Raw genomic sequence first — 25,566 nt, forward strand, 5'->3', positions numbered from 1 at the left:
AATCTCCTGACAGGCACGTTTGTATTACAAATGGAAAAAAAATAAAATAACTTTGAGACATTTCTGAGATGATTTAGTTTTCTAACTCAAAGGAAAAACACTGAGGAGAAAATGGCTTGACCGTGAACTTGGCTTGTACATAAAAGGGCCCCCGGCTTTCATTTTGACTCCTACTCCATTAAGCACAAGCGAGCTGTGACCATCAGAAACTAATTGGGCGTCAGTTAATAAAGCGGCCTGCAGAGACTTGGCAGCTCTGACAGAAACTGCGGGCCTTGGCCGGTCTGCAGGGATCGTGCAGTGACGGGAAGGTCTGATCCTGCTGTTCCACTCACGTCCGGTGCCAGTTTGACCAGCCGGGCGCTGGAAGAACTTCAGTCCATTAGCAGAGCAGACGCAGAGGTGGGACCACTTCCTTTCGCATCTTAAAGAGTTCATCTTTCAACTCGGAAGTCAGCGATCTTCAAACACTGACATGTCTCGTTTATTTAGGGTCATGATGAAAGTGGGGAGTGTATTTCGGGGAGTTTATTTTTTTCCACATTTAAGAAAGATCAAAGACACGTAAGGAAACAGGAATCAATCTCAGTTATTTAGAGTCTGCATGAAAGAGAAGTTAAGTTACAGCTTTGTCCTCTCACATATGAAAGGGTTTTTTGCTTGAGACCTAACTGCAAAATCTCTGCTAACAACCAGATCAGTAAATCCGCCTCTTGGCACATGATGTAGCCTAGAAAAGAGCTGACGAAGAAGGAGGAGGAAGATTGATTCTCTGCAGCGTGATTTCATCGGCTCAGGTGCCCGGCCAAACCAAACAGCTAAAGCTTTGCTGCTTTGACTTGACTTATCTCTACCCGGCCCGACTTATGAAGCCAAGAGACCACCGGCGAAAAAGAGCGCCCTTATCACCCGCGGGCTCAGAGCGCCCTGGTAATGACCCCACCTTCCTCCTCATCATCATCCCCCCTGCCAGACACACAAAAGCTGCACCTGTGGAAGTGAAGCCTTCCTGTTTGCTTTGGATACCCGACCGCTTCCTTTGCCTCATTTCTCCACACACACCCTACCCTTCCTCTCTGAGCTCAGATGAGTTTTTATCTGTCTGGGTCGCGGCCAGAACCTGCTGCCGAGTCAGCAATATTGATGCCTTTCTGTCACTCCTTCCTCCCCCGCCTCTTTCTGCAGGTCGATGCTGCACATAAAGATTTGTTTCCACCTTCACACCAACACTGCAACAACCTCTGCATGATCTCTAGAAATTGAACAGAGGCAGAGCAACATTTTGGGGTTATTTTGAAAACGCCTTATGAGGCTACTTTGGGCCCTGAGACGACTGCTAATGAGGCCACTAATTGGGACGCAGTAGAAACGGGAGCATACACCGTGCTGTTTCCATTTCCACTACCTCCTCTCGCCTTGTTGCTGCTGGCTAGTGGACGCCGTGTGCAGCTTAAGTCACAAGTGAATTAAACAAAGCGATTTTTCAGACGAAAATGAATAATTCTTCATGGCTTGTGATCATATTCATAAACTCAAAAAATACTCAAAACTTACTAATTCTGCTTGAAAATAAAATGAGTTCTCAATGTACACATGGATGTTTAAAGGAACAGTTTAACATTTTGGGGAATGTTTCTTCCTGAGAGTTAGAGGAAGACATCAACACCACTCTTATGTCTGTATGATAAATAAGGAGCTACAGCGGTTTGCTTAGCTTAGCATAAAGATTGGAAGCAGGGGTTAATAGCGAGCCTGGCTCCATTCAAAAAGTAAAACAAATACACCTACCAACACCTCAAAATGTTCTACATTAATTTTTTTGGATGGTCCAAAATATTTGAAGACATCTAATTAGGATTGCAACTAATGATTATTTTCATTTTCATTCATTTTCTTGATTAATCGATTAGTTGTTTGGTCTATAAAATGTCAGAAAATGGTGAAAAATGTCGATCAGTGTTTCCCAAAGCCCAAGATGACATCCTCAAATGTCTTGTTTTATCCACAACTCAAAGATATTCAGTTTACTGTCATAGAGGAGAAAAGAAACCAGAAAATATTCACATTTAAGAAGCTGGAATCAGAGAATTTACTTATCTTTCTTTAAAAATTACTCAAAGCGATTAATTGATTATCAAAATAGTTGGCAATTAATTCAATAGTTGACACAACTAATCGATTCATTGTTACAGCTCTACATCTAATGTTAATATCAGTAAAAATTAGGGCTGTCCCGAATACCATTTTTTGCTCTACTGCACACACACGCACCTCTGCACACAACAAACAGCGATATCCATCTGAGAATAACTAATAATCATGTTGAATATGAATAATGAAAAAAGTTGTGGGATTATTCCTTATTTCATGGACCATTTGGGGATTTATGCTGTATTATTACATATTAAAAAAAATGAAATAATGAAGCATTTGAATACTGATTTGGAGGTTGATAACCATGGCAACGGTCGAAGCTTCGAAGCAGTCGGGTCAGCCCTAGTAAGAATATATATTAAATAATATATCATGACCAGTCCAGCATTGGAGGAGGTTTCCTCATTCATATTTAAACTCTCTGGGCTCAATTTAACAACACGTTTGAACTTAAGGTGTGCCTTTCTGCAGCTGTGTTTTCTGAGGACCTGTACTGTACGCTGGCATGCAAACTATCCATCCATCACACTTAGATCCCAACACTCCTCACCTCTAGTTTGTAACCGGATGTAGGAAAAGTATGCCCCGTGCATATTAGTCAGGACAGGATATCCTACACACTCAAACCTACGGCCTTGAGGAACACTGCTGTAAAAATGTGAAGGCAAGGCGCATTCAGGGTGATCTAAACTAGACCAGGCGTCTGGGAATTCATAAACACGGAGAGGAGGAACAGCTGACAGTCCTTTTATCACGAAGACGAGACATAATGAAATATGACACTGTCACAGAGTGCTAGAGTATGTTATGGCTACACGAATGCTTTGATGGGACAGGTGTATTATCTAAAAGGAGAAACCGCATGATTAAAAAATCCTCCCTTTGACTCAGGGAGAACAATGGCATAACGGACCTTATAGTGTGGGAGAAAAATACACTAGAAACAAGATACTACTTGCAATATATTCCAGTACTTTATAATTCCTGACACACTGCCTTCTCTGTTCGTCGATTATCTAATGGAAAAAGCTGGATTTAGCATTTGTGTTACTCCCTCTACACATCCCTATTTTATATGCACCTTGTGTAACATCCACTTGGGTGAGTTATTCATGGTGGAGCTTTGAAGAGGCAGTACAGACTTATGAGGACTGTAATTGAAGAGATACATAAGAGACTGGGGAATAATGTTATTAGAAAGTACTCTTGGTGGTCCTGGAGTGGTGCGTTTGAAATGTTTATGTAATTATCTGCGTATAATAATAGCATGTCTTCTATTACAGTACATTAAAGGCAGTTTAGTTTGACAGTTTTTATACTAAATGTGTGCATTTTCTTCTTATATAGGCAGTTGTATACACCTGATATTAAACACTGTGCAGACAACACATTCAAGCCTGTGCTGAGCAGAGGAATACAGCGATACAAGGTTTTGTAGTCTGTGTTTTTAGAAAACTCACAGCTTCAGATATCAACAAATCAATGAGCGTGGCGGTTACACAAACTTGGCAGTGATATTTGCAGATATTAATTCAGTGGTTGGCAGCCAGCTTGTGGAGGCCGATGTGGAGTTTGATGATGCACAGCGAGAGTCTTTTACCTTCTTTTTGCTGCAGTAGATTTGCCATTTCTTCTCCGCAGGCAGAGCGAACATGGCTTCCCTGTGTTTCTCGCTAAGGTCGAGCTCATCCTGCATAGTGGGGACAAAAAAAAGCAGAAAAGGTCAAAACATGTTGGCGAGGAGGGATCAAAGGAAGAGGACAGATTTGAGGTATTATGTATTCACAATCCTTTATTGATGCCTGTATGGAGAAGATAATATTCAATGACTAGAAAAAGAGCATCATTCTCAAAAGGTAGCTCACAGAAAATATCCACATAAATCAATCTGTTTTCACCCAAAACAGAAAAACATGTGCCAGCCAGGAGTAGTTGCACCAGAGCCCTGCTTTATTTTTATCTTGTATTCTGATCTCCATTAGCTGTGGCTGAAGCCCAGCTATTCTTCCTGGAGGCTCAGTTTGATATGGGTTCGTGCTAAATCTCTTCATGATCACTTGGATATCACCGGGTGCTCTCATCGTCAGACTCAATACGACTGAATCAAATCAGATGTCTCGCAGGCTTTTAGACGTGTGAGTAATGGGGAGGAAAAAAGATAAGGCGTGGTCTGCCTGCCTGCTCAACATGTGGTAACAAACATCTGGAGACAACATGCGTCACAACGCGAAACAGATATTTCACAGAGGGGGAACACAAAGGGTGCTGCTGGGAAGACTAAATACCAGAGAGCATTTGAACACTCTGAGAATGCAATTAAAACATATCAGCAAGTTTTAATTTGAGCATTAAACTGAAATTTATGTTGGGGTTTGGATATTGGCATTTTACTTCACAGCATGGGGACACAATTAATGGCAGATTTGTGCTGAAAGATATTTATTTTCTCCGCTGTTTCATGTGTTAATCCACATGAATCAAATCCTAGGGCAATTATGCTTTAATGAGCTTCATGTGAAAAAGGTTGTGAGAAGGTTTTTTAAGCAATTCAGTTCCAGGCTAGTGTGAACACAAGCCTAAACACAGGTTTATTCTCTATGGAGATTAAGTTAATGTAGTTTACCCAACAGATTGATTGCTGAATGTTTTATTGCGACTGCTCTTCGGGGTCTTTGGGGATGTTCTTTGCTAAAACCATCAAGCCCTGTGAATCAATATGTGCCCAAATTGGTTGTGTGGACTATTGATTGATCTCCAGAATTAGCACACATACTAGCAAGCATTGAATGGGGAAAGGTAATTAATTTAAATGTATGTTTTATTGCATCTAAGTGTTTTTAAGCTGCAACAGATTTGTTGTTAATGTTTTGTTTGAGTTAGGGCTGCACAATTAATCAATTTTATTGAAATTGCAATATGGCCTAATGCAATTTTCAAATCGCAGGATGTTCAGTATTTGTTGAAGGTGAAATGTGTGTCAAAATACCATTTGAATCATTCCCTCTAATATCATATAATATCTTACAATATCAGTCAAAATAATCACAATTAGATATTTTTTTCAAAATCGTTTAGCCCTAAATTGATTGAGAATGGCATTATCTCTCTGGTGTAGGATGGAAAAAGAAGCTTCACCTCTATTGACAGGTGTTTGGAAAACTTTTTTCTCAATGAATCTCAAGTTCAAAGGTCGGGGTTTAATTGATCGTAACAGAGCAGATGGCTCCAACTATATTCCACAACGTGAGTCTTTTTTCCAGCAAAGCCCGTTCAGATTATACACGCACATGGTGGCTCACACTGGGCCGAGAGAAAAGCACGTGGCTGTTTTCTTTTGGTAAACAGAGCAACTGAAAGCCTCCTTGTCGTCACACTCAACTTACTCAATTATGTCTTCATAAAGGGTGGGAGACAAAAACAAGCAATTAGCAGATGGAGGAGGACGAGACATTAAGAGGTCCTGAATGAGGTCTATTGATGTGCAAAAATGTCATGCTTAGATTACTGTGGCAACCACGGGAGAGGAAAATGGGGCAGGAGAGAGAAAGGAGAGCACGACAAATTAGAAGTGACAATAAGACAGAGGAAGAATAGCAGCCTGGCCCCGTTACTCACTAGATAGTGTAAACTGGGAGGAAGTGACCGTTTGTTTGGGAATGTCTCCAAATATAGCTGACAGTGTAAACAATGAGGTAAGATTAGTTTTTAAAGAGTTTAATAAAATGCTGACGAGTCTATTATGCTAGATGTTGAACATGCATTGTATAAACACATATTTTAATTATTTTGTCCCTTGCTTATCTCCAACCAAATCGAAATCTAAAACTTTTAAAACGAGTCTCAAATATACAAAAAAAAAAAAAAAGGCTTAGTAATTTCCTAACAGATGGGCACTGTAGTTTTTGGCAAACGTTACCCAAACAGGAGTAAACATAATTTGATGGGGACTATTTTCAGCAGCGGATTAATAAACATTTGGTGCTCTAGTGAGTATTCACAGCAGCGCAATAGTAAATGTGGGATTAACTCAAAATAAAGTAAAGTGGTCATGCTCACGGTAATAAAAAGTGCAATGGTGTGTCTCATTTATGTGTTTTTAATAGCTTTTGGACAACAATGGAGGACTAAGGCACAGAGGAATATGCTATACCAGGCTTTAGCTACACAGACAAAAGGGATTTGCTGATATTAAGAAAAATATATAATAACAACAGACTTATCCATTAAATTATTTTTTTTTTCTTTTACTAAAACATTAATTAAATGTTTCTTTTTAAGTCTTACAATTCCTTTGGTCTGAATTTCTTCAACAAGAAAAAAGCAGAATAAAGTCTTACCACCAACTCGGAGAACATGCCATCCAGCTCATCGTATGTGGGCATCGGCAGTGACGGCTCCATGGCCTGCAGGGCAAAGTCCTCCCTGAGCCTGTAGGTGATCTCCGGGTGATCGTTGCTGTTAAAACAGCAGAAGATGAAGGAAAGGCCACCGCGGCCGTGGCCACCACGTTTCCGAGGAGCCATGGCTGTCCGCTGCGTCCGGCTGGTCAGGTAGGGAGGGTGGGAGGCTCCTTCAGGGCCTCTTTACGGCCTCCTCCACCTCAGAGCTGGGCCTCCGTCAGAGAGTACTGTGGACAGGGAGAAGGGACAAGATGAGTTTTCAAGACAAATCTGGTCTCACATAGCGGAGGGAAGTCTTTTTAAACCGGTATTCACAAAAATCAATAACAGAAGCAGAGTTTTCTCAGAGACAGATGAACAATAGAAGATAATATAGCCCATAAATATTAAGATGTACCCATTTTGATGGTACTAGTTACAAAGATTGACACTTTCTGTTCTAATAAATGAAATCCAAAGCTCCACAGCAAAACTCTAATGTAAAAACTGGTTTGGACATGCTGACATTAGTAGAACTGTTACTTATTAGCAGCCGGATGACACAAAATCTATGAAGGCTATGACGAGTTTTCCACAGTTACAACCTAACCCTCAGCACCTGGTAATAGTTAATGATGCTGGGTCATAATTTTTGAAGGAAAAGCACAATGCGCTGTATCAGTGATGGCAAGCACTGAAAGATTTCATTATATCGTTTACACAATAGGGCGCCGTGAGAGTGTGACGTTTGAAATGGAGACCATAATTTGCCAGGATTAGTGTATTCAGGCCTTTTCATCTCCCCTTCCTTCCTATTCAGCATCGGCTTTCCTCTAAAGACCTAACGAGGAATGATTAGAGGGGTGTGTTTACTTTACAATGACCATGGTGAAAGGTGTGTGTGTGGCCTTTTGTGGTTTTGAAGACTGGCTAGGTCATCGCGGGTAAAGCACAAAAAACAGGCCTTCCTGTAAACCCTGAGACGAGTCACAGGGTGTGTAAAGTTGGCCGGCGTGTTGTTCAAATGACAGGTGAGATTTGCAACATGTGGAGTCTACGTCAAACTCAAACATACACTGCTTCGATCATCCTGATAACCATCAACACCAGACTTTCCCTTCCTGGCTCCCTGACTTTGTAGACGTGATTACACATTTGGTTTGGTCTCCAGCAGCTGCATTTTCACCAGTAATGTGTGCAATCCTGTTGGACTATTGCCTTATCTGCCCTGCCTATATATCACAGATAAAAATACATAGTGATCAGCTGTCATAAATGAACAGCATTGATGAGGAGGGTTGAGCACATTACAGAAAGTTTTGTCCTGCCAGGTGAAGAGTATTTTTGGGCTGGTTTTAGCCAGCAGGAATCTAGCGATGGCGATGTCGGTGTGTCGGCCGTTCCACCACTTTGGTCCAGTCTAAAATATCTTAAGGACTAGATGGATTGCCATGCAATTTTGTGCAGACATTCATGTTCCCCAGAGGTTAGATCGTAATAACTTTGGTGATCCTAATGACTTCCATCTAGCTACACCATGAGTTTGTAGTTTTGAGTGAAATGTACTGAAGATACTGGCATCATATGGAATCTTAAGGAATCCATTGGTACCAACCATGTCATCTTAGCTTGTCGGGAAGAAAGCTCAATAACGCTCCGAAGTTACGCTAAATTTTGGCGAGGGAAAAACTGGCATAGCCATTTTCAAAGGGGTCCCTTGACCTCTGACCTTAAGATATGTGAATGAAAACTCTTGAGATGAACAGAGTGAAAACTGTATCTTATTAGATATAAACAGATGTTGGCAAACTGCATTATTTGCAGTTGAAAAAAGGTGATATATCGCAATATATCTCATCGCAATACTAATACATTCCTATCAGCCACAGCTGTACCTTGTGTTTAGTGCTAACACATCTAAATTAAGATGGTGAACATTGTAAACATTGTCACCGTGAGCATGTCGTCATGCTAGCTTTAGGATTTAGCTCAAAGCACCGCTGGGCTAAAGTATTACAGCTATTCAAACATGAAGAATAACAGTTTACTTTGCTGCTAAAGCTAAAAACTGAATTTTGAGACAAGACAGACCTCGATTCTCACTACTGAAAACATAAACAAGTTTGATTTGTTACAAACTACTAATTCACACAAACACACAGTAAGGGTAAGAGAGTGCTCTCAGGCCCGCTGGCTCAACTCCAAGCAGGAATAATGGGAATAAAGTGCACAAGACCTCTCTGCTGTCTGGCAAATAAAGACGTGGTGTCCAGACATCCACGAGGACACCGCCGTCAGCATGTCACAAAAACAGCTCTACGGTCTCTCTGCCTGCTGTGTCGAGCCGTGTGAGGCCAAGTATCAAAACCACAAGGGCTGCGCTGACTTGCAGGAATTTCTGGATGTCTTTTCTTGGTGACCGGCGGCCCGCTGAACATAACCGAGTTCACTTGACCTTTCCCAAAGTTTTCGCCCAGACTGAATGCATCATTATGCAGTGTGATGCAGTCCAAATCTAACCTGGTCAGGTCACGTACTTCACTGTAATCGAGGGTTATGCTCAGAGGACAGAGAACAGCTAAAGTTATCTCTTCCAAAAGGGAAAGTGAGGACATTTCCTGTGGCAACTTTGTGTAAGAGTCACTAGAAAATCCATTTTGTGGTCTACCTAAATAAAGCCTGATGCCATCACTGTCCCATTTTAGTCACTTTTTTGGTGCATCTGCTATCCACCAGCTGTACTTTTCACATTCGGAACAGCCGCTAAAGCTGTCGGGAGACTTTTCCAACCACCGGATATTTCACCCAAAAATGTTTTTTGTTTTAAATATGTCTCCTTTAATATGCTGACTCCAACAAAAACAAAACAAGCAAATCCCTGAAAAGGAAATCAAAACATAAGATACCATTTCACAATTTTGTTCCAATGTAAACTGTGTTGATAATGATTTGTTGCAATGACCACTTAATCAGACACACAATGCATTAGTCCATATTACCACTTGTGTCTCTAGGTGGCCAACAAACTAGTAATAACTGGGCAAACCGTCAAACAAAACTAACAATAGCCAACTGTATTCCATGACTACGATATCCACACTTTTCTAAATAAAGACAGCAAATACACAGTATATATATATACCCATACAAAGCTTATAGTGTCCTACAGACAAGGTGCCTGAGGTCAAATGGCCACACGTGGGATAAAGTACACAGCAGCTCACCCTTAACACATTGAATAGTGTATTTATTTTGACACATCCTTGACTTTTCCAAATAGACTACCAGAGGCCTCGGCAGCAGCTGCCTGGCTTCACGCTCGCCATCTATTCTAGCATGAAGGGAAGAAGCAATTCAAAGCCCTCTTTGACCATATTAGTCCACAAAACTGCCCATCTTTTCCATTAGCTAAAGCGAGCTGTAAACTTTGTATAAACTTGTGAGCCAGAGTGGGACAGCGCTGGTCCCCATCCAGCTACTAGAACCTGCGGATGTGTGGAGGGCACAAAGAGGCAAGAGGGGGAGTGCTGAAGGTTTGAACAGACTGTGACACTACTAAGACTGTGTGTTTGGGCTGTAATTGTTAACCTGTGAGACCTGAGTGCTCTGACATTAGCCCCCGGAGGTTGTCTGTCAGACGGTCAAGGTTCCCAACATAACAGAGGCCTGTTAGAACAAGAGGACATTCCTGTCATAGCCAGGTGAGCTTTGTGACCCTGAACAACACCCACACAACAACACCTTCCACTGTCACTTACTCAAACTGAGACGAAACACTTCAAATCCCAAAACAAGCAACTCACTCAGTCAAACTCACCCTTAGCTGTCCAAGCAGTCAAAGCTAACACGATTAATGGTTATTTTCAAGAATTATCCTTCGAGCAGGCATGTTTGAAATGTTAACAGTCTGCAAGTTGATGATAATGCCATGTAACAGCTGCACTTTCCATGTAATCAAGAAGAATGCTGTTTATGCTGACATAAATCAACTCTTGGACTGTACTGGAGAAACATGACTTTTTGTAGGCCGCTGCTCACAGCACAAGTGGGCAGATTCGTTTTGTACTCCTTCATTCATACACATCCAATAATTAAACCCCGCCCACCCATACCCACAGAAACACTTCTCTCTTTGTCCATAGGAGATTTCTATCCTTGGATAGCCTTGTTGTTTTCGTGACCATGTGGTTTGGCGGGTGACCTGGCGCGAGTCCAGACTGTAAAAAGAACCCCAGTGTTTGTAAAGTGAGAGTGAGCCCGTGCATGGTGCTCGATGTGCCCAAGACCTCTCTGCTAAAACCTGCAGAAGTGTCAGGTCCGCTGGAGAAAAGGCAGAAGCAGAGAGGAGCATCTGATGCTAAACACAGAGAGACGCTCACGTTACCGAACATGTGCGAAGGGGAATGAAGAACATTCAGAGATGATCTGACACTTCTCATCCAGCTGTCTTCTTCCAGCTTTGACTTCTCTCTGATTTTGTGCTTTTGTCAATTTTACTCATCTCTTCAGCCTCCTCCACTGTTCAAGCTTACTTCAAGATCAATATTATTTGCTGAATGTCATCAATATTAATTACATTGTAAATAATGTGGGTTAGATTGCTCTGGTGCTGCTTCAGTCACCACAGTATTCCCATGAGGTAAATAATCTTAAGTGCCTAAAAATTGACCGCCACAGTGGCCCTACTGAGTGAAATTTGTGGTGTTGTTATCCGTGGGCAGCCTTCGGGTCTGAAAAGTGAAGCCAATGCTGAAGTGCCTTAAACTTGCATTATTTCTAACAGCCAGCAGGGGGCGATTCCTCTGGTTGCAAAAAGAAGTCTGATTGTATAGAAGTCTATGGAAAAATTATCTTACTTCTCACTTGATTTATTACCTCAGTAAACATTGTAAACATGAGTTTATGGTCTCAATCCCTAGTGACAAGTCTTCTTCAATACAGTATGATGTTTATTTAGTAAATTATGGTCTAATTTAGAGTCAAATAAACCATAAAGCAGGGTATGCTTTAGGGGCATGGCTTGACAGGTCGCTACCATGGTGTTGTCCGCATTTTCTTCTTACAACTTTCACAGTGTGTTTTCAGTTCATGAAAGATAATTGTAACATTTTGGTCGCCTAAAAATGTTTTATTCAGCATTCGGTTATACTCTGCTTCACCCTCTTGTATCACTTCTGGTTGCAAAAAAACAAGACGTTGACGGCGAAAAACCCAGATGACGACCGCCAAAAGGCCAAACTCAAGGCTTCAAAATGACGGTCCACAAACTAATGGGTGGCATCACGGTGACTATGTCCACTTCTTATATATAGTCTATAGTTGGTATCCAAAGACTTAGAAACAGATAATAACAGCAAACATGAATACTGCCAAACATGAAGGAAATTTGCCAAAGTGTGCAATCAAACTACTCATTAAGACAAAAAAATCGTTTTTTAAACCAAACCAAATCTGAGCAAAAAAATATATATAGTCTGTCAATTAGGTAGTCTGTCACAAAACAATTGCGGTCATTATTGGTTGGATTTGTGTATAATCTATAAAGACTAACAGGTCAACTTAAAGCTGATGCTAATAAGCAAAACTGTGCCTCACTTGGGAGCAGGAATCCAACCTTGGAGAGAGAACACAGTGGACAGTAGTGTATTGAAAGCAGATGTGTGAAATACCTTCTTCTGCACCAGCTGGCATCAATCAGCAGTTTCTGGCACTTTTAATTTTTTGATATCTACAGCTGCTATGACTGCCTGAATCACCAGCAGCACTAATGTTGGTCAGGACGAGAAGACACGGCAGAACATGTTTCTAATTGAGCAAAGTAGCTCTACCGCAAAAGGTAAGGGAGGAAACCTTGAATGTGCGTATTAGAGCTGTAATAGCAATACAGCAGGGTTGCTTCACCTTGAGTTGTTTTGAAAAGAGACATAGTCTGTCTCTCTTGGGCTCAAGCGCTATAATTAGAAATAATCTACTTTTTTGAAATGTCCTTGAGTGAGACACTAGACTCCCTCCATGCTCCAGGCAAAATGTTCAGTCTGACCCTGATCTCTGACCTTTCTGTGCACCAAGCGAATTAAAGTGAAACTTGTCACGGATAATGGAATCAATTAAGTGTCATGTTACCGTTAATGTCATCCTTACATTATGCCATTCCTCTAACCCAAGACAGCACACAATCATGCATGCTTTTAACATTAACAGCTACACAAAACCCAAATAACTCCATGTGTTGTTTTGAATCAACAATATGTAAACGCTGTTAACTGACTGCTTGTGTTGCACAGAGTATAGCTGCAGCTGTGTTATAGGCGGGCCAGAAAGGCATTTGGTGCACAGAAGTTTAATCTTCTTTTCCGATTTAGGATTTGGGATGGATCAGACTCGCAATTTGATGCACCGCAGTATTTTCAATGCAAAGCAGCTCAACATTGTAGGTAGTGCCGTTTAATACTATTCCACTACTGTGTACTTATATTAAGAAAGAGCCACTGGAGACACAGTTCATGCAGTGTGCAACACTCAATAGGTTTCTGGACTTTTGGAAACCCCCTATGACTGTTGTGCGCTACGTTTGGTAATTTATTTTGGATCAAATTTGGACCGCTGCAAACAAAAGGTTCGGGAGTCACACAGCGAAGGCTAGCGGTAGTCCTTTCAGCTCGGAGCTGCTCTGCTGAAAATCAATCAGCAACCCAGTGTTTGGACACAGAGTGATTGCTTAACCTGTGTGAAACTCAAAACTGTGTGGACTTAACCACAAAATGCTCAATAGTAACAGTCAAAAGTAATAAAACAATCTACATTTCTCAATGCAGCTGCAGAACATGCACTGCTAGGTTTTTACCAAATACAGAAAAACTCAAATCTCCCTGCTCACTGAAAGTAAACCGACCCATTTTATTTCTGAAAACCGGCAGCTATTTGGCAATTACTTTCATGTTGAACGTTGATGTTTCACATCGTCTAATTTTCTCTGGTGCAGCTACGGTACAAACGACAAAGTGGTGCCCAATTGTCTTGCACAGCTGGATAGCATACATAATGCTCGTTCTGCCAATTACTTAATGGCACCCCAAGTACAAAATGAGTAAACACGCACAGACTTGGACACACATCAGAAAATAACTGGGCCGTGATGGAAACGCTGACTGGCAGGTTAAGAGGAGATTAAAATCAATCAGTTAGACACCAGAGAGCCGTCAAAACTGTCCTCAGAGTTACAGTAGCAGAGCAGTTCAGCTCCAATGATGCCTGTGTGCTCATGTGCATTTACCTTACAAGATCGTGTGTACTGCCTAGATGTGACAAAGGCATTGCCTCTGGAGCATTAATGTCACATGGTTGAGGGAGTAGTGCTGAAGTGGCTCTCAGATTACAGGATTAACATACAGAGAGAGAGAGCAGAGAAACAGCACAGAGACAGACAAAGGAAGCATTTCTTCCACAAACTGATACATTTTACACTAAACATTTCTTGTCTACATAGTTCAAAAAGTTCACATATTGTAGGACTTTGAAGTAGCGACAGTGGATTGTGACATTGTTACTGTGAGCTTCTGTGAAAAACATTAACATGCCAGAATGTGTGGTAGTTTTTCCAGTTTTTATGACAACATAAGTGCGTGTGCAAATTGATATATGTGTCAAAAAAACAGGGCACTACTGAATGTTTCCTAAACCAATATTATTATAGGCTGTGGAATCAAACAAACAATAAATAATAAGAGAAAGCTTAAATGAGAACTGCCTAAACTTCTTTATCAAGTCTGAAGTTACTTTATAGCCTTTTTTTTAGTGCAGAACCAACTATTTTAAGTAAAAAAAAAGTAAAACATTCTGGTTCCAGCTTCTCAAAGATTTGCATATTTTGTCTGTTTTGTATAATTTTAAATTGAATACCGTTGGGTTTCAGATGTGTAGGGCTGACCCGAATGCTTCGAAGCTTCAAAGCTTTGACCGTTGCCATGGTATTCAACCTACAAATCACTATTTGAATGTTTTGTATTTTACATTTTATAAATATATATACAGTATATATACAAGTATGTAATAATAAGGTATAAATCCCAAATTTGCCCATGAAATAAGGAATAATCCCACAACATTATTCATTATTCATATTCAATATGAATTATTATTAGTTATTCTCAGACGGATATCGCTGTTTGTTGTGTAGAGGTGTGTGCGTGTACAGTAGTGGTTAGCAGAACTGAAACGGGGGAGATGGAGACAGACAAACAGAACAACATGTCAGCCCTCACCGAAGCTTCGAAGCCCAAAAAATGGTATTTAGGACAGCCCTACATATGTGTTGGTGGCTAAAAACAAACACCTAAAATCTAAAAAAAGTATGTGTACTGTTTAAGGCCAGTATCAAAACTGTAATATTCAACATAACATTTAATAGTTCACAATAAAGCTAAATACTATTCTGTACTCTGTTACCAACACGCAGACACTGCAGTATCTGTTGTAACTGAAAACAGAGGACTCTATTAGCCATGTCACATGGAGGTAATCTCATTGTTTTCCACATCCTTCCTCATTAAATAAACTTGTGGTCCTCGCACGTTTCATCCAGCGACATTGTCAGTCTGTAATGGATCAGATTAGACCGGCCTCTGTATCTCTAGACACGCCTGTTTTCAACAGTCAAGGTTAATGATCTGATCAAAAACGATCACCAAACAGGAAAAGGGAGATAAAGGCTGTGATCAGTGCAAGCTGACCAACTTACTGTGTTCATTCCTCATAGTGAGGCCACAGCATTAGTTCATGAACAAAGGGTTGTGCAAACCCTGTGCTGATGAACAAATGTTTGTCCGTTAAGTTGTTGTGTTGCCTGGGAGAGATTCAATCGCTGGTGAATTTAATTTGTGGTACCCTTTCGTTTTTTCCTAATGATCTAAAAGCCCAGAGATGGTCCATTTACTGGCAGACCCACCATACTGTATGTTTGTTTTGAACTTCTGTACTTCGTGACACAGACTAATAACACTGAGCTATTGACTGCAGGGTTGGATGGAACGGGTACAAGTTGTATTTTCACTGTATGTTGGATTTTTGCACTGTCACGGACTATAAAATACGCTGTGGGGAACAGTGAATTTTGCTGTGTTGTGTGGTTCTTACTTGCTAATGCATCTTGTGGTACTACTGGCTTGTGTGTACGGGTAAATCGATGCGTTGGCACCTGTATAGGTTCCTTTGTATGTGGGTTTGCTGGCTGTAAACTTAAAATTATATTTTGTCAGACTGTGACTGACTGCCAACCGCCAGCGACCGCTACAATTTATACACTTTAATGGGCGGTTTATTACAGCAGCACTTTTGGCCAAAATTAATTTGTGAGGAGAATTCATGATCATCTAATTGCCTTTGGTGACAAATTAGATGGAAAATAACTCCCTTTTTTGGTAAGAAATAAGACTGAATGTGGTCTAAAACACACTGAATTGTTCCATGCCTTAAAATAGTAATTCAGTGATACTCCCCGTTAATTCTTACATGCATGAATAATAACACAAAGCAACAAAAATGTACATTTCGGATTGGGGAGTGTGCGGCTGAAATGTAGGGAGGACAGAGATTAAAAAGCAGGTTAAAGGCTGCTGCTCTTTCCGCAGGCAAGGTTGTCAAACTCGTTCTGCAGACAGACTCTACAACCCCCCACTCTTAACGTGTTAGCATTCTTCCTCGGGTCAATCCTTCAAGTGGAGGTTAGACTCGGGGCAAAGAAGGAAACTACTCAAACATGCGACAATATCCTTGCCAGGGTTTCAGCTCAGTCATGTGGGTTCACTTTGTTGGCTATGATCCAAAAACAGTGAATAAGGAACAGTTTGGTGTACAAAATAGCTCATGAGCAGCCCGTAACATGCTTCATAATTGTGAAAAATGTGAACACACAAGGCGATGTTTAACACATAACATGGATGTTGACATTGCCTATTTCACAACAGCAGCTTAACTTTTACGAGCTGTGTTTGTCATACGGGTTAAAGTTTGGGTTATAAATTACGAGGTTGTTTTTCTCCGGTATATTAATTTGCAATTCTGATTTGTATCCAAAATGTGCAGTTCATAACAAATGTACTGCAATGTCTTGAATCTAATGAACCAAAGCGAACAAGCAGATGTTTGGAAAATGCTTTGTATTATCATTTGGACTGGAGAATCAAGAAGCTTTTATTCAAATTTATTATGAGAGAAGGGTAACCATATTGTCAGTCAGGTTATTCCCGTTACATCCGTCACGTTATAACCACGACAGCGTAAGAGAAAGTCTTACTGAGTGTGTTTATGTATATGCAGTTAATGCAGATTCAACGAGAGCAGCGATTCTCAACCAGGCTTACTTATAACCCAGAAGGTATTTCTTCACTTGCCAGGTGAAATATTGTGGAGAAATATTGCAAATTAATTGTGGAATTTTTTTATCCACATATTGAGTGAGCGGTAACACCTGAACACCATATGTTGGGATTGAGAATACATGAAAAGTAGTTTACAAGCAAGCAGAGAACAGTAAAACTAATGGATAAACGGTATAAATAATTAGCTAAAAGTATTAGTATTAGCAATAACTGTTAAAATAGTTTAATAAAATAGACAGCCAGTCTTGGATAAATGGTGGAAATTTCCAGCTTCTGCCACTCGAAGTGGCCGACTAGAGTTAATTCACCCAGTTCGACTGTTGTCAGACTATTAAATAGGTGTTATCAGTCACTATAAGCACCATATATGTGGGTCATTAGGGGCCTACTATGTTGTAAAAGTGAAAGTGAAACTTAAAAGCAACACGTTGTAACATGTTGTAAAACTGAATGAAACGTCACGTTTTGAATGAACCTTGTGTTTTAATTACTACGGTCACTCGAGGTCGCTGTCGTATTCTCTTATACCTTATTTCGGTGATCTACCATGTGAATAGATGATAAAACCTACTAGTCGGTGTAGTAGGCCCCTATTGACCCACGTCTATGGGGCCTATAGCGCCTGAAAACAGTCTAATCAGCTGGTTAATTTGTATTAAAAAAGATTGAACACATTTGAAGCATGACGAGTGGTGTCTGCTTTAGCTCATCTGATAGGACTGTGGGGGGAACATCAAACAAAAAAGGTTGGAGAACACTGAAGCAGAGGATCAATAACTCCCTGACTATCAGCAGACAGGGAAGACAATCAGTATCACTGAATTAGTGTTATCTGGTTACGTCTGCGCTTCTATCAACATTAAAGATGCAACTATTCGAAGATCAGCATCACTGTAAATTAGCAGTGAATGAGAGAAACTGCTGAATATGAAGAAAGAACAGAAAAGGATAAACCTTTGGTGAGTTCAGATATAAGCTGTGGACTTTGAACGACTGAAAACATCATAAAGCAGCAACATGATCCTCCTTCTGTCTGTGTGAGGAGGCACAGTAAACATTATGATGTGTGCAGCACAGCTGGGCACAGTCCAAATATTAGTCACAAATCTATTTCTAAGTAGTAAAACAGATAACCTCTCAGACTGTCAATAATGGGGCGTGGAGAGCGTGGTAATCTCTTTCAGGATACCCTGAGCTGCAGCCTGTCCTTTAAAAATCTCTCTCTCAGTTGCTATGGTAACCGGAGCGGTGGGTGACCGGTGCAGGCTGGGTGGGTGGGTGATTTAATGTAAGCCCCTTCTACCGCACATTACCCTCCTTTTTAATCTGCTCTGGATGTTTATAGAGGGGAAAATAGGATTGTCTCTCTAATTCAGCGGACAAAAAAACAAATAACAAAACCATTAAGGATTACAGGGTAAAATCTAGCTCGCAGTCACTCAGCGCCACCATGAAAGCCCTGCAGAGCTACTAGTCCTTTGTAATACATCAGTCTGTATAGTATTTACATGCAATGCCCTCTCGGGAGGAGATGAGGAAGTGCGAGTGGAACCTGAGAAGGATGGGCAGCGACAGGAAATGAGCGAGGAGACCCCTCTTTGCTCAAGGTGACTTTCCTTTTCATTGACCTGATTATCTGCACTCCGCCCCCCGATCATGGAAAAAAAAAAAAAGTATGCCATCCTCTCTCACACTCACTTGACAGTGATAACGGGCTGCACTCAGTGGGAAGCTGTTGGGAGGTAGCAGCCTGTAGCCTCTCTGTGCACGAACACATATTTCTACCACCACCTCACCCTGTCTCCAGACCAGCCTTGTCATTATGGGGCATTCCCCGCATACACAGGACAACTCTCTCACCACGAAATCAGCCCCGGGGGCCCGATCGGAGCACACTGTCATCCTCCCCTCCCCCCCCGGTTACTAAGGCAACACCGTTTTTCCGCACCAACACCCCCTAATAAGACAGACATGACAATCACCTACGTCTTGGTGAGAGGAATCCAGCCTGTATCCTGGGGAGTGATAAAGCAAACCAGCAGCCCTGACTCCCCTCATCCACATACGCACACTGATAGCCTCGGACTATCTACCGGTCACATGCGATTCACACACACATTCCAATCAGCAGCCGGCTTCGGCTCTTCTTTTCCCCCTGCACTCATTTGATTACAGGGTAGAATAGGCAGATTCGTTGAGCTCGTCTTACCCTGTCCAGGAGTGAGCTCGCCTCTGTTGCATTCCCTTTATATCCTCAACTCACTGCGGTATCCAGCTTTCTGCACTGTCGACAGAAAACACACACATTTTTTCTGCGCAAGGTATGTAATCCACGCAGGTTCAAAGTTGTCGCTGTAATAAGCACCTTGAATGTCAGAGGCTGTCAAAATCGGCCGAGAGGAAAATCCCAGTTAGGTGGACGCAGTTTTTCTCTGATGGCACACGAGGGGGGGGGGGCAAATAGGGGATGAACTCGCCATACAGCATGAGCTGCTGTTTGAGATCTTGCAAACAGACAGCTGGCCGGCGAGAACTTCTCCTCGGCGTATCCACTCCCTCTCTAACCTCCTTCTCTCTGCCTTTTCTCTGCAGAATGCCATGGGGGCAGAGGGGACAGGCACAGATGTTACTGGCTCCAGGCCACACCCCTTTTCAACACTCCCAGTCCTAATAGGATGCAGCCGAGCCGTGGCCGCCGCCCAGCTCACAACCCTCCCCCCAAAACCCCCCTACACCGGCTTTGGACAACTTGTTTAGGGTTTGTTTGGAGAGGGATTGTTTGGAGAGCTGCAGGAGGGAAACAAAGCTAAAGGTGTAAAACATGTGTGGGTGTGGGAGGGAGAGAGATCAGTGAAAGTGTGACAAGGAAGGCTACTGAAGAAATGTCAAAAACATAAATTGCGAAAGAAAAACAGAGCTCAGCTTCTTCCCATCCTCTACCATAAACACCTCCCTGTGTATAATAAAAACACATTCAGCCCGAGCAACTTAAAACGCTGCACATACTCCATCCAAAACAGTCTGGCAACGATGAGACAACTGACAAAATATCCAGAGGGTTTTAATCTAAACAATGCCAGACACTCCCACATGATTTACAGCACAGGCATCACTCCTGCATCTCAGCTAATTACCGACTCACAGCATCCAGCATCTATAAACATCCCTATGTCACAACATAATAATGAAGATGTGTATGGAATTTCCTGTGGAGCTAGTCCATCACTTGAAACAAAAGTACATCAACATCAATAGACTTTTCTATTCTTCCTTTACTCTTAAATTTTGTCGTGAAACTCAAAAATGACAAAGGTCGCTGGCCATATGTCAAATCAGCTGTCGCTAATTTACCTTTCATTTTGTGAGTTGATGGCATGCCAAAATTAAAATTGGTTGCTGATGGGTTTGTGTGCAAGCCAGTGTCTACTCCGTACTCAACCAGAGATTGTTTATGAGGTAAAAGAAGCATCACTCTGAAACACCACTGTACAACCACCAGTGTTTTTATAGTTCCCACAACTCTAACAGTGTGGTAACTTCTCTCTAGCTAATCGCCAGTTTCAGAAGTCACGTTCTTCCAGTATAACTTTCATCCGAGCTTATCAACTTTATAGTTCTGAATCAGGATCTTCTGTACTATTTGGATCAAGTAGTTTGTGAAAAATGAGGTCGAATTTAGAAGGCTACAGCAGCTGTTATGTCAATGTGTCAGATACATATTTAATCAACATTTCGTAGAAGTGTGAATCAGACATGTTCTCATAAGAGAACAGAAGTTGTTTACCTGATTCACACCCTACAGGTTTCCCTGCAGGTGTTGACAGAGTATGTGTCACCTCATTGACTTCCTGTTCTCTAGAAGTGAGTCAAGGGTATCACGGTAACGAGACGTCATAGTGCTTTTGTTGCGTATTTTGTTATACAACACAGCTTTGTCCAATCGGCATAATCAGGAAATGTGGCAGAGACACAGTCGAGTATCAAATGTTCTGTAACTGAGACCGTCACTAAGACTATTGGATTTACGCTACTCGCCGAGAAAATTCTGGACTCGGGCACTTCTCTGCCAAAAGGAAGTCACAAATCAAACCTAAAAGCAGAATTCAAACTTTTCCTTAACAGCTGTGAATGAGCACTCAGCAACCCTCAGTGTCACAAATACTTCCTCGCTTCATCCCTTAACCATGAAACAGCCCAAACCAACCACTTTCCATTAAGGATTATGGACCATTATGGCCACTTTACATGATTTTGGGGTTATTAAAACTTCAATGTTTTCAAACAGCTGCCTCTCGCTGTCAACGTGTAAAGTTGCCTGCAGCTTTAAGATTTCTGGACCACTTCCAAGTCACATGTCTTGCTAGCTGATATAATACTATCTCCTAAAGCATTGCAACTTTCTGCTTTGAAACTGGGCTCGTGTGAAACAGTTTATCTCTGTGTTCTGGTATTGCAGACATCAGTGGCGAGCCGCGCCGGTGCAGTCATGAGTGGATAACAGTGGAAGCTGTACGGTCCTGGGTAGCTGCCTCTATAAAGAATGTCATGCAGCTGGAATAACACACAGGTCCCATTCTCATGGAGGGCTTCTGTTCTGTTCTGTTCTGGTGGGACGGATCACCCGTGTCAATAAAAGCCAGGACTGATGTTTTGGTGAACTCAAGGGCACCAGGTATACAACAGGATATGTATGGGACACTGTGGACGATGATATTTTCACAGACGGTGGCATTGTCGTGCCTTTCTGTGTTGTGTTGGAGGATTTACAGTAAGATGTTTTGTCTACTGTGTCTCATACTGTAATGTCTAACCTCCCTGTTTCTGTTTGCAATCTGCCAATTTAAGATGCATTTGTAAGGTAAGAGGACAATGTCACCACCAGCGGGAAAAGAAAATAGTAGGGGTGGGGGAAAAAAATCGATACAGCTTAGTGTTGCGATATTTTGCGTGGCAATATTGTATCAATACACAGACGTCACCTAGCAATCTTTTATTTAACAATCCTATCATACGAAACTAGAAAACCTAAGGAATCGATAGCTTAGCTCCTCAGAAAGAACGCTAAATAACGCTCCAAGCTTACGCTAAATTTTGGTGAGGAACTGGCATGGCAATTTTCAAAGGGGTCCCTTGACCTCTGACCTCAAGATATGTCAATAAAAACTCTGAGATGAACGGAGTGAAAATCTTACTAGTTAAAACAGATGTTTACAAACTGCATAATTTGCAGTTGAAAAAAGATAATAAATCGCAATATATGTTATCGCAATACTTAGCATATCGCAAAATGATCACATCGTGACTTAAGTATCGTGATTATATTGTATCGTGATAATATCTTATCGTGGGGCCTCTGGTGATTCCCACCCCTGGAAAACAGGCTTTAATACTGAAACTTTTAATATGTGTTCCCCATTTGACACTCACGGATACATTTACAGCAGGAGCAATCAAGTTTTGTGATATAATGCATGATAACCTCTTGATTCCAGTGCTACGTTAAGGCTTTTACATCTTCACATTTTAAGGTAAAAAGAAGCTGCAAAACATGCAACTACTGAAACAGAAACTAAAGCCTAAAAAATGGTGTTTGTGTGAACCTTTTCTCCCTTTACTGCACTTTTCTGTTAATTATTAAGCATGTCAGGGCAGACAAAACTCAATCTTTACCCTTTTCTTTCTGTTTTTTTAACAGGCTAAAGTATTTTTCTGTTGCTTTGGCCTTTTATGATTTTGTTTCATAAGGCACAAAGCAAAAACGCATAAAAAATAAACAGAATCAAAATCACTTGCCATCAACCCCAATGATAGATGCAACTATACTCTCCAAACATTGCTTGCCTTTGGTGCACCACATTTGACAGACAAGATAAGAATGAAGTTAAAAGTTGAAAGCTGCTGAAGCTTGGAAATCAGTTTGCAAAGCATCAACAGTGAAACGAGGAAGCACGGAAATCAAATTAGCAGCAGATTGTAGATGACCCTGAATTTTTTTGCTGTGATTACAAGCCTGTTGACCAAGTTTCTCTGATAATTTAGGTGAAACATGGGCGTCAGAAGCCACAGAAATAGTGGAAAAGTAAAGTTCTGCTGCAGGCTAATGATAAGTACCGTATATTCTCAGCAGAATCATGACTGACTGACAGACCTTAAATAAAAAAACAGTTTCTCCGACTGCTGCCAAGGAATGTGTGAAGGGGGAACGTTATATTATGGCTCGTATCATGTGGTGGAGGGGAACAGGGCTACACCGTACATATGTTTCATCCAGGGTGGGGCTATATCCATAAATTCCACCCATGCAGCCCTTCCCTTGCAGGAGACCCTAACATTCACAAATTAAATGCCAGGGTTGAAAAAGGTCCTACTGGTCTCTACCCACCCTCTGGAGAGCTTGTAATTACCCCCCTGGAATAGAAAGGTCCATCCCAGGAGGGGCCACGCAACCTTCTGCATCCACTAATCTCTAGAATGCAACCAACAGCAACTGCAAACATGAAAAGGTTGTCCAAGTAAGAACACAACACTTCCACAGTTTAGAGACATTGAGATAAAAGGAGCAGTGTTTCTGAAAGAAAACAGCAAAAGAAGAAAGTGTTTTTCAAAGAGGATAGACGTGGCAAACTGTAGCTTGTGGTGTAGATAATAACATTAATCTAATGGTAGGGATGGGCGTTTTCAATATATACGTCACGGCTGGAGTACCCACATGATGTTATCGCACATAATCACAAAGAGTGAGCTTCTATTTATAAAAGCATATAAATAGCAATAAAACCATCATTAAGCATGTGAGTTTTCTAAAGTTTAACATCTATAGTGGCCTCCCTTCACATTTCTGTTCATAAACAGATATTATAAGTCTGATTATTGAGAGTGAAAGTGTCCTTAACAAACAAATCTTAACTCAAGGTCTACAAACTAGCTTTTTCATTTCATCTCGTGGTCTCCCTCAGTGGATGGAGTTGATGTAAGCACTGGAGGAAAAAAAGCTAGGAAGATTTTATTTTTCATATTATGATTATCTTTAGATATTTGAGCTTTACCAAACTTATTTTTAAGTAGTTTCTTTGCTCTGTTATCTAATAAAAACAAGGATATAACTGAGGACTGTCAGCCACTAATCTCACATTTAGAGAGCATGGAAACTAGAGTTGTTCCGATACCAGTATCAGCCCAAAATTCGGGATTGGGTGTCGGCGAGTACGCCAGTCTATGCACCGACGAGTAATTGACATGGGAAGAAATTACTCAGCATTTTAGTAATCAACTTTCTAAGCTGCAAATTTCTATTACCTCTTTGACCCCCTAATATTAAATTGACTTCTAAGTTCACAGGACAACCTGGAGAGTTTAGGGATACAAAGACAAAAGATCTTCTCAGATTTAGTGGAAGGGACTGCTGTGAAAAGATTATGAAGCGAATGGCTGCAGCTGCAGTGAACGTGCTTGTAACGGATTGACAGAATGTGAGGGTTAAAAGGCTGTGGCTTAACTCGTTGATCCCTCCAGATGTAGGCCAAGCTCGCTCCGCTGAGAAATCACTGGTTAACAACTTCAGCAGAGAGATAAGAAAGAGGAGAGTGCATAAAGTGTTACAGTAGAGGTATCATATAAACAAACAAACAAATCAAATAGAGATAATCCAACATAATCCAATCAGTATCCAGTCTGCTCTGAGGGTGAAGACAGCTTCAAAACATTGTACGGCTATTAGCTAATGTCACACATGGATGCTCTGAGAATTAGCTCACCAGACTAAATCCATGTGAAAAGGGTCCGAGGTCTCGGCCTCGTCTGTGACCGCCAACACGGATGTAAGACTGGCTTATATCCAGCCGGACGCATGACTGACTGGCTGACACAGAGGCAAAGTATAAGGTGAAATCAAGCCATACAGACAGTACGCGGCCATCTTGCATGGCTGCATGGCTGAGCTACAAGCTGCTTATCTCAGAGTGTGTCATAATCTCAGCAGAGAAAAAACAACCTGAGACCAGACAAGCCAAAACTAAATATTAAAAAGCTAGGAAAATCTGCTGGGAGCCCTAAACCAAGAGCTCGGTAGTGCAATGAAAAATGAAACCAAAACACAAAAAAAGGATGTTTGGGGACGTTAACAAGGTCACCTGCTGTTTAACAGGATCGACCTGACAGCCTTGTCTGCCCTGCGGCCTCTCGGCTATCAACTGCGCAATGCAAACTGCTGGGACACAAACAACACTGTGTTCAGTGCCAATGTCACTGTAACAGACTGAAAGATTGTAAAACAATCCCCAAATGATACTTTACTTTAAGGGTTAAAGACCAGTTGTTCTAATGGATCACCTCTAGATCATAACACTGGTAAAAGTATAATAAGTTACATAACTGTGAGAAAAGAAAGAAATATGGACGTGGACAATGGTCGCCACGAAAAGCTGTAATACAATCACTCCTGAGGAACATTTAGCTGTTGACGCAGCTGGTTTCGTCTGACTGCGCGGCTGTTTTGACGGCTTTTCTACAGTAATGTTATCTCACAGATACGCTATACTGTGGGAACCTGCTCGTCGTAGCAGCGGCCTAAAAGAAACTAGGACACATTCTGGTCCTGGAGGGAAGAAGGAGGCTACTGTGGCTTATCTTTCAGATAAACAGAAAACTTTCCCTACCTG

The 25,566-nt window shown here is 41.4% G+C and overlaps 1 protein-coding gene across 7 annotated transcripts in view; it reads right to left on the minus strand.

The window, feature by feature from the left end:
* Positions 1-25,566, minus strand: part of LOC141756471 (disheveled-associated activator of morphogenesis 1-like) — a 51,194-nt gene that overhangs the window by 15,860 nt on the left and 9,768 nt on the right. For 2 of the 7 annotated variants that reach the window (XM_074616198.1, XM_074616193.1), the window contains exons 1-3: positions 19,275-19,508; positions 6,492-6,781; positions 3,755-3,844 (exon numbers count right to left, since the gene is read on the minus strand). In XM_074616198.1, coding sequence (XP_074472299.1) covers positions 3,755-3,844; positions 6,492-6,677 — 276 coding nt within the window. In that variant the 5' untranslated portion in view covers positions 6,678-6,781; positions 19,275-19,508. Of the gene's footprint in view, positions 1-3,754; positions 3,845-6,491; positions 6,782-18,895; positions 19,027-19,118; positions 19,509-25,566 lie in introns of those variants that run through there. The other 5 variants (XM_074616197.1, XM_074616192.1, XM_074616196.1 and 2 more) reach the window with 3 other exon arrangements.

The sequence above is a fragment of the Sebastes fasciatus genome, chromosome 18 (assembly GCF_043250625.1).
Source record: "Sebastes fasciatus isolate fSebFas1 chromosome 18, fSebFas1.pri, whole genome shotgun sequence".
NCBI classification, from domain to species: Eukaryota; Metazoa; Chordata; class Actinopteri; order Perciformes; family Sebastidae; genus Sebastes; species Sebastes fasciatus.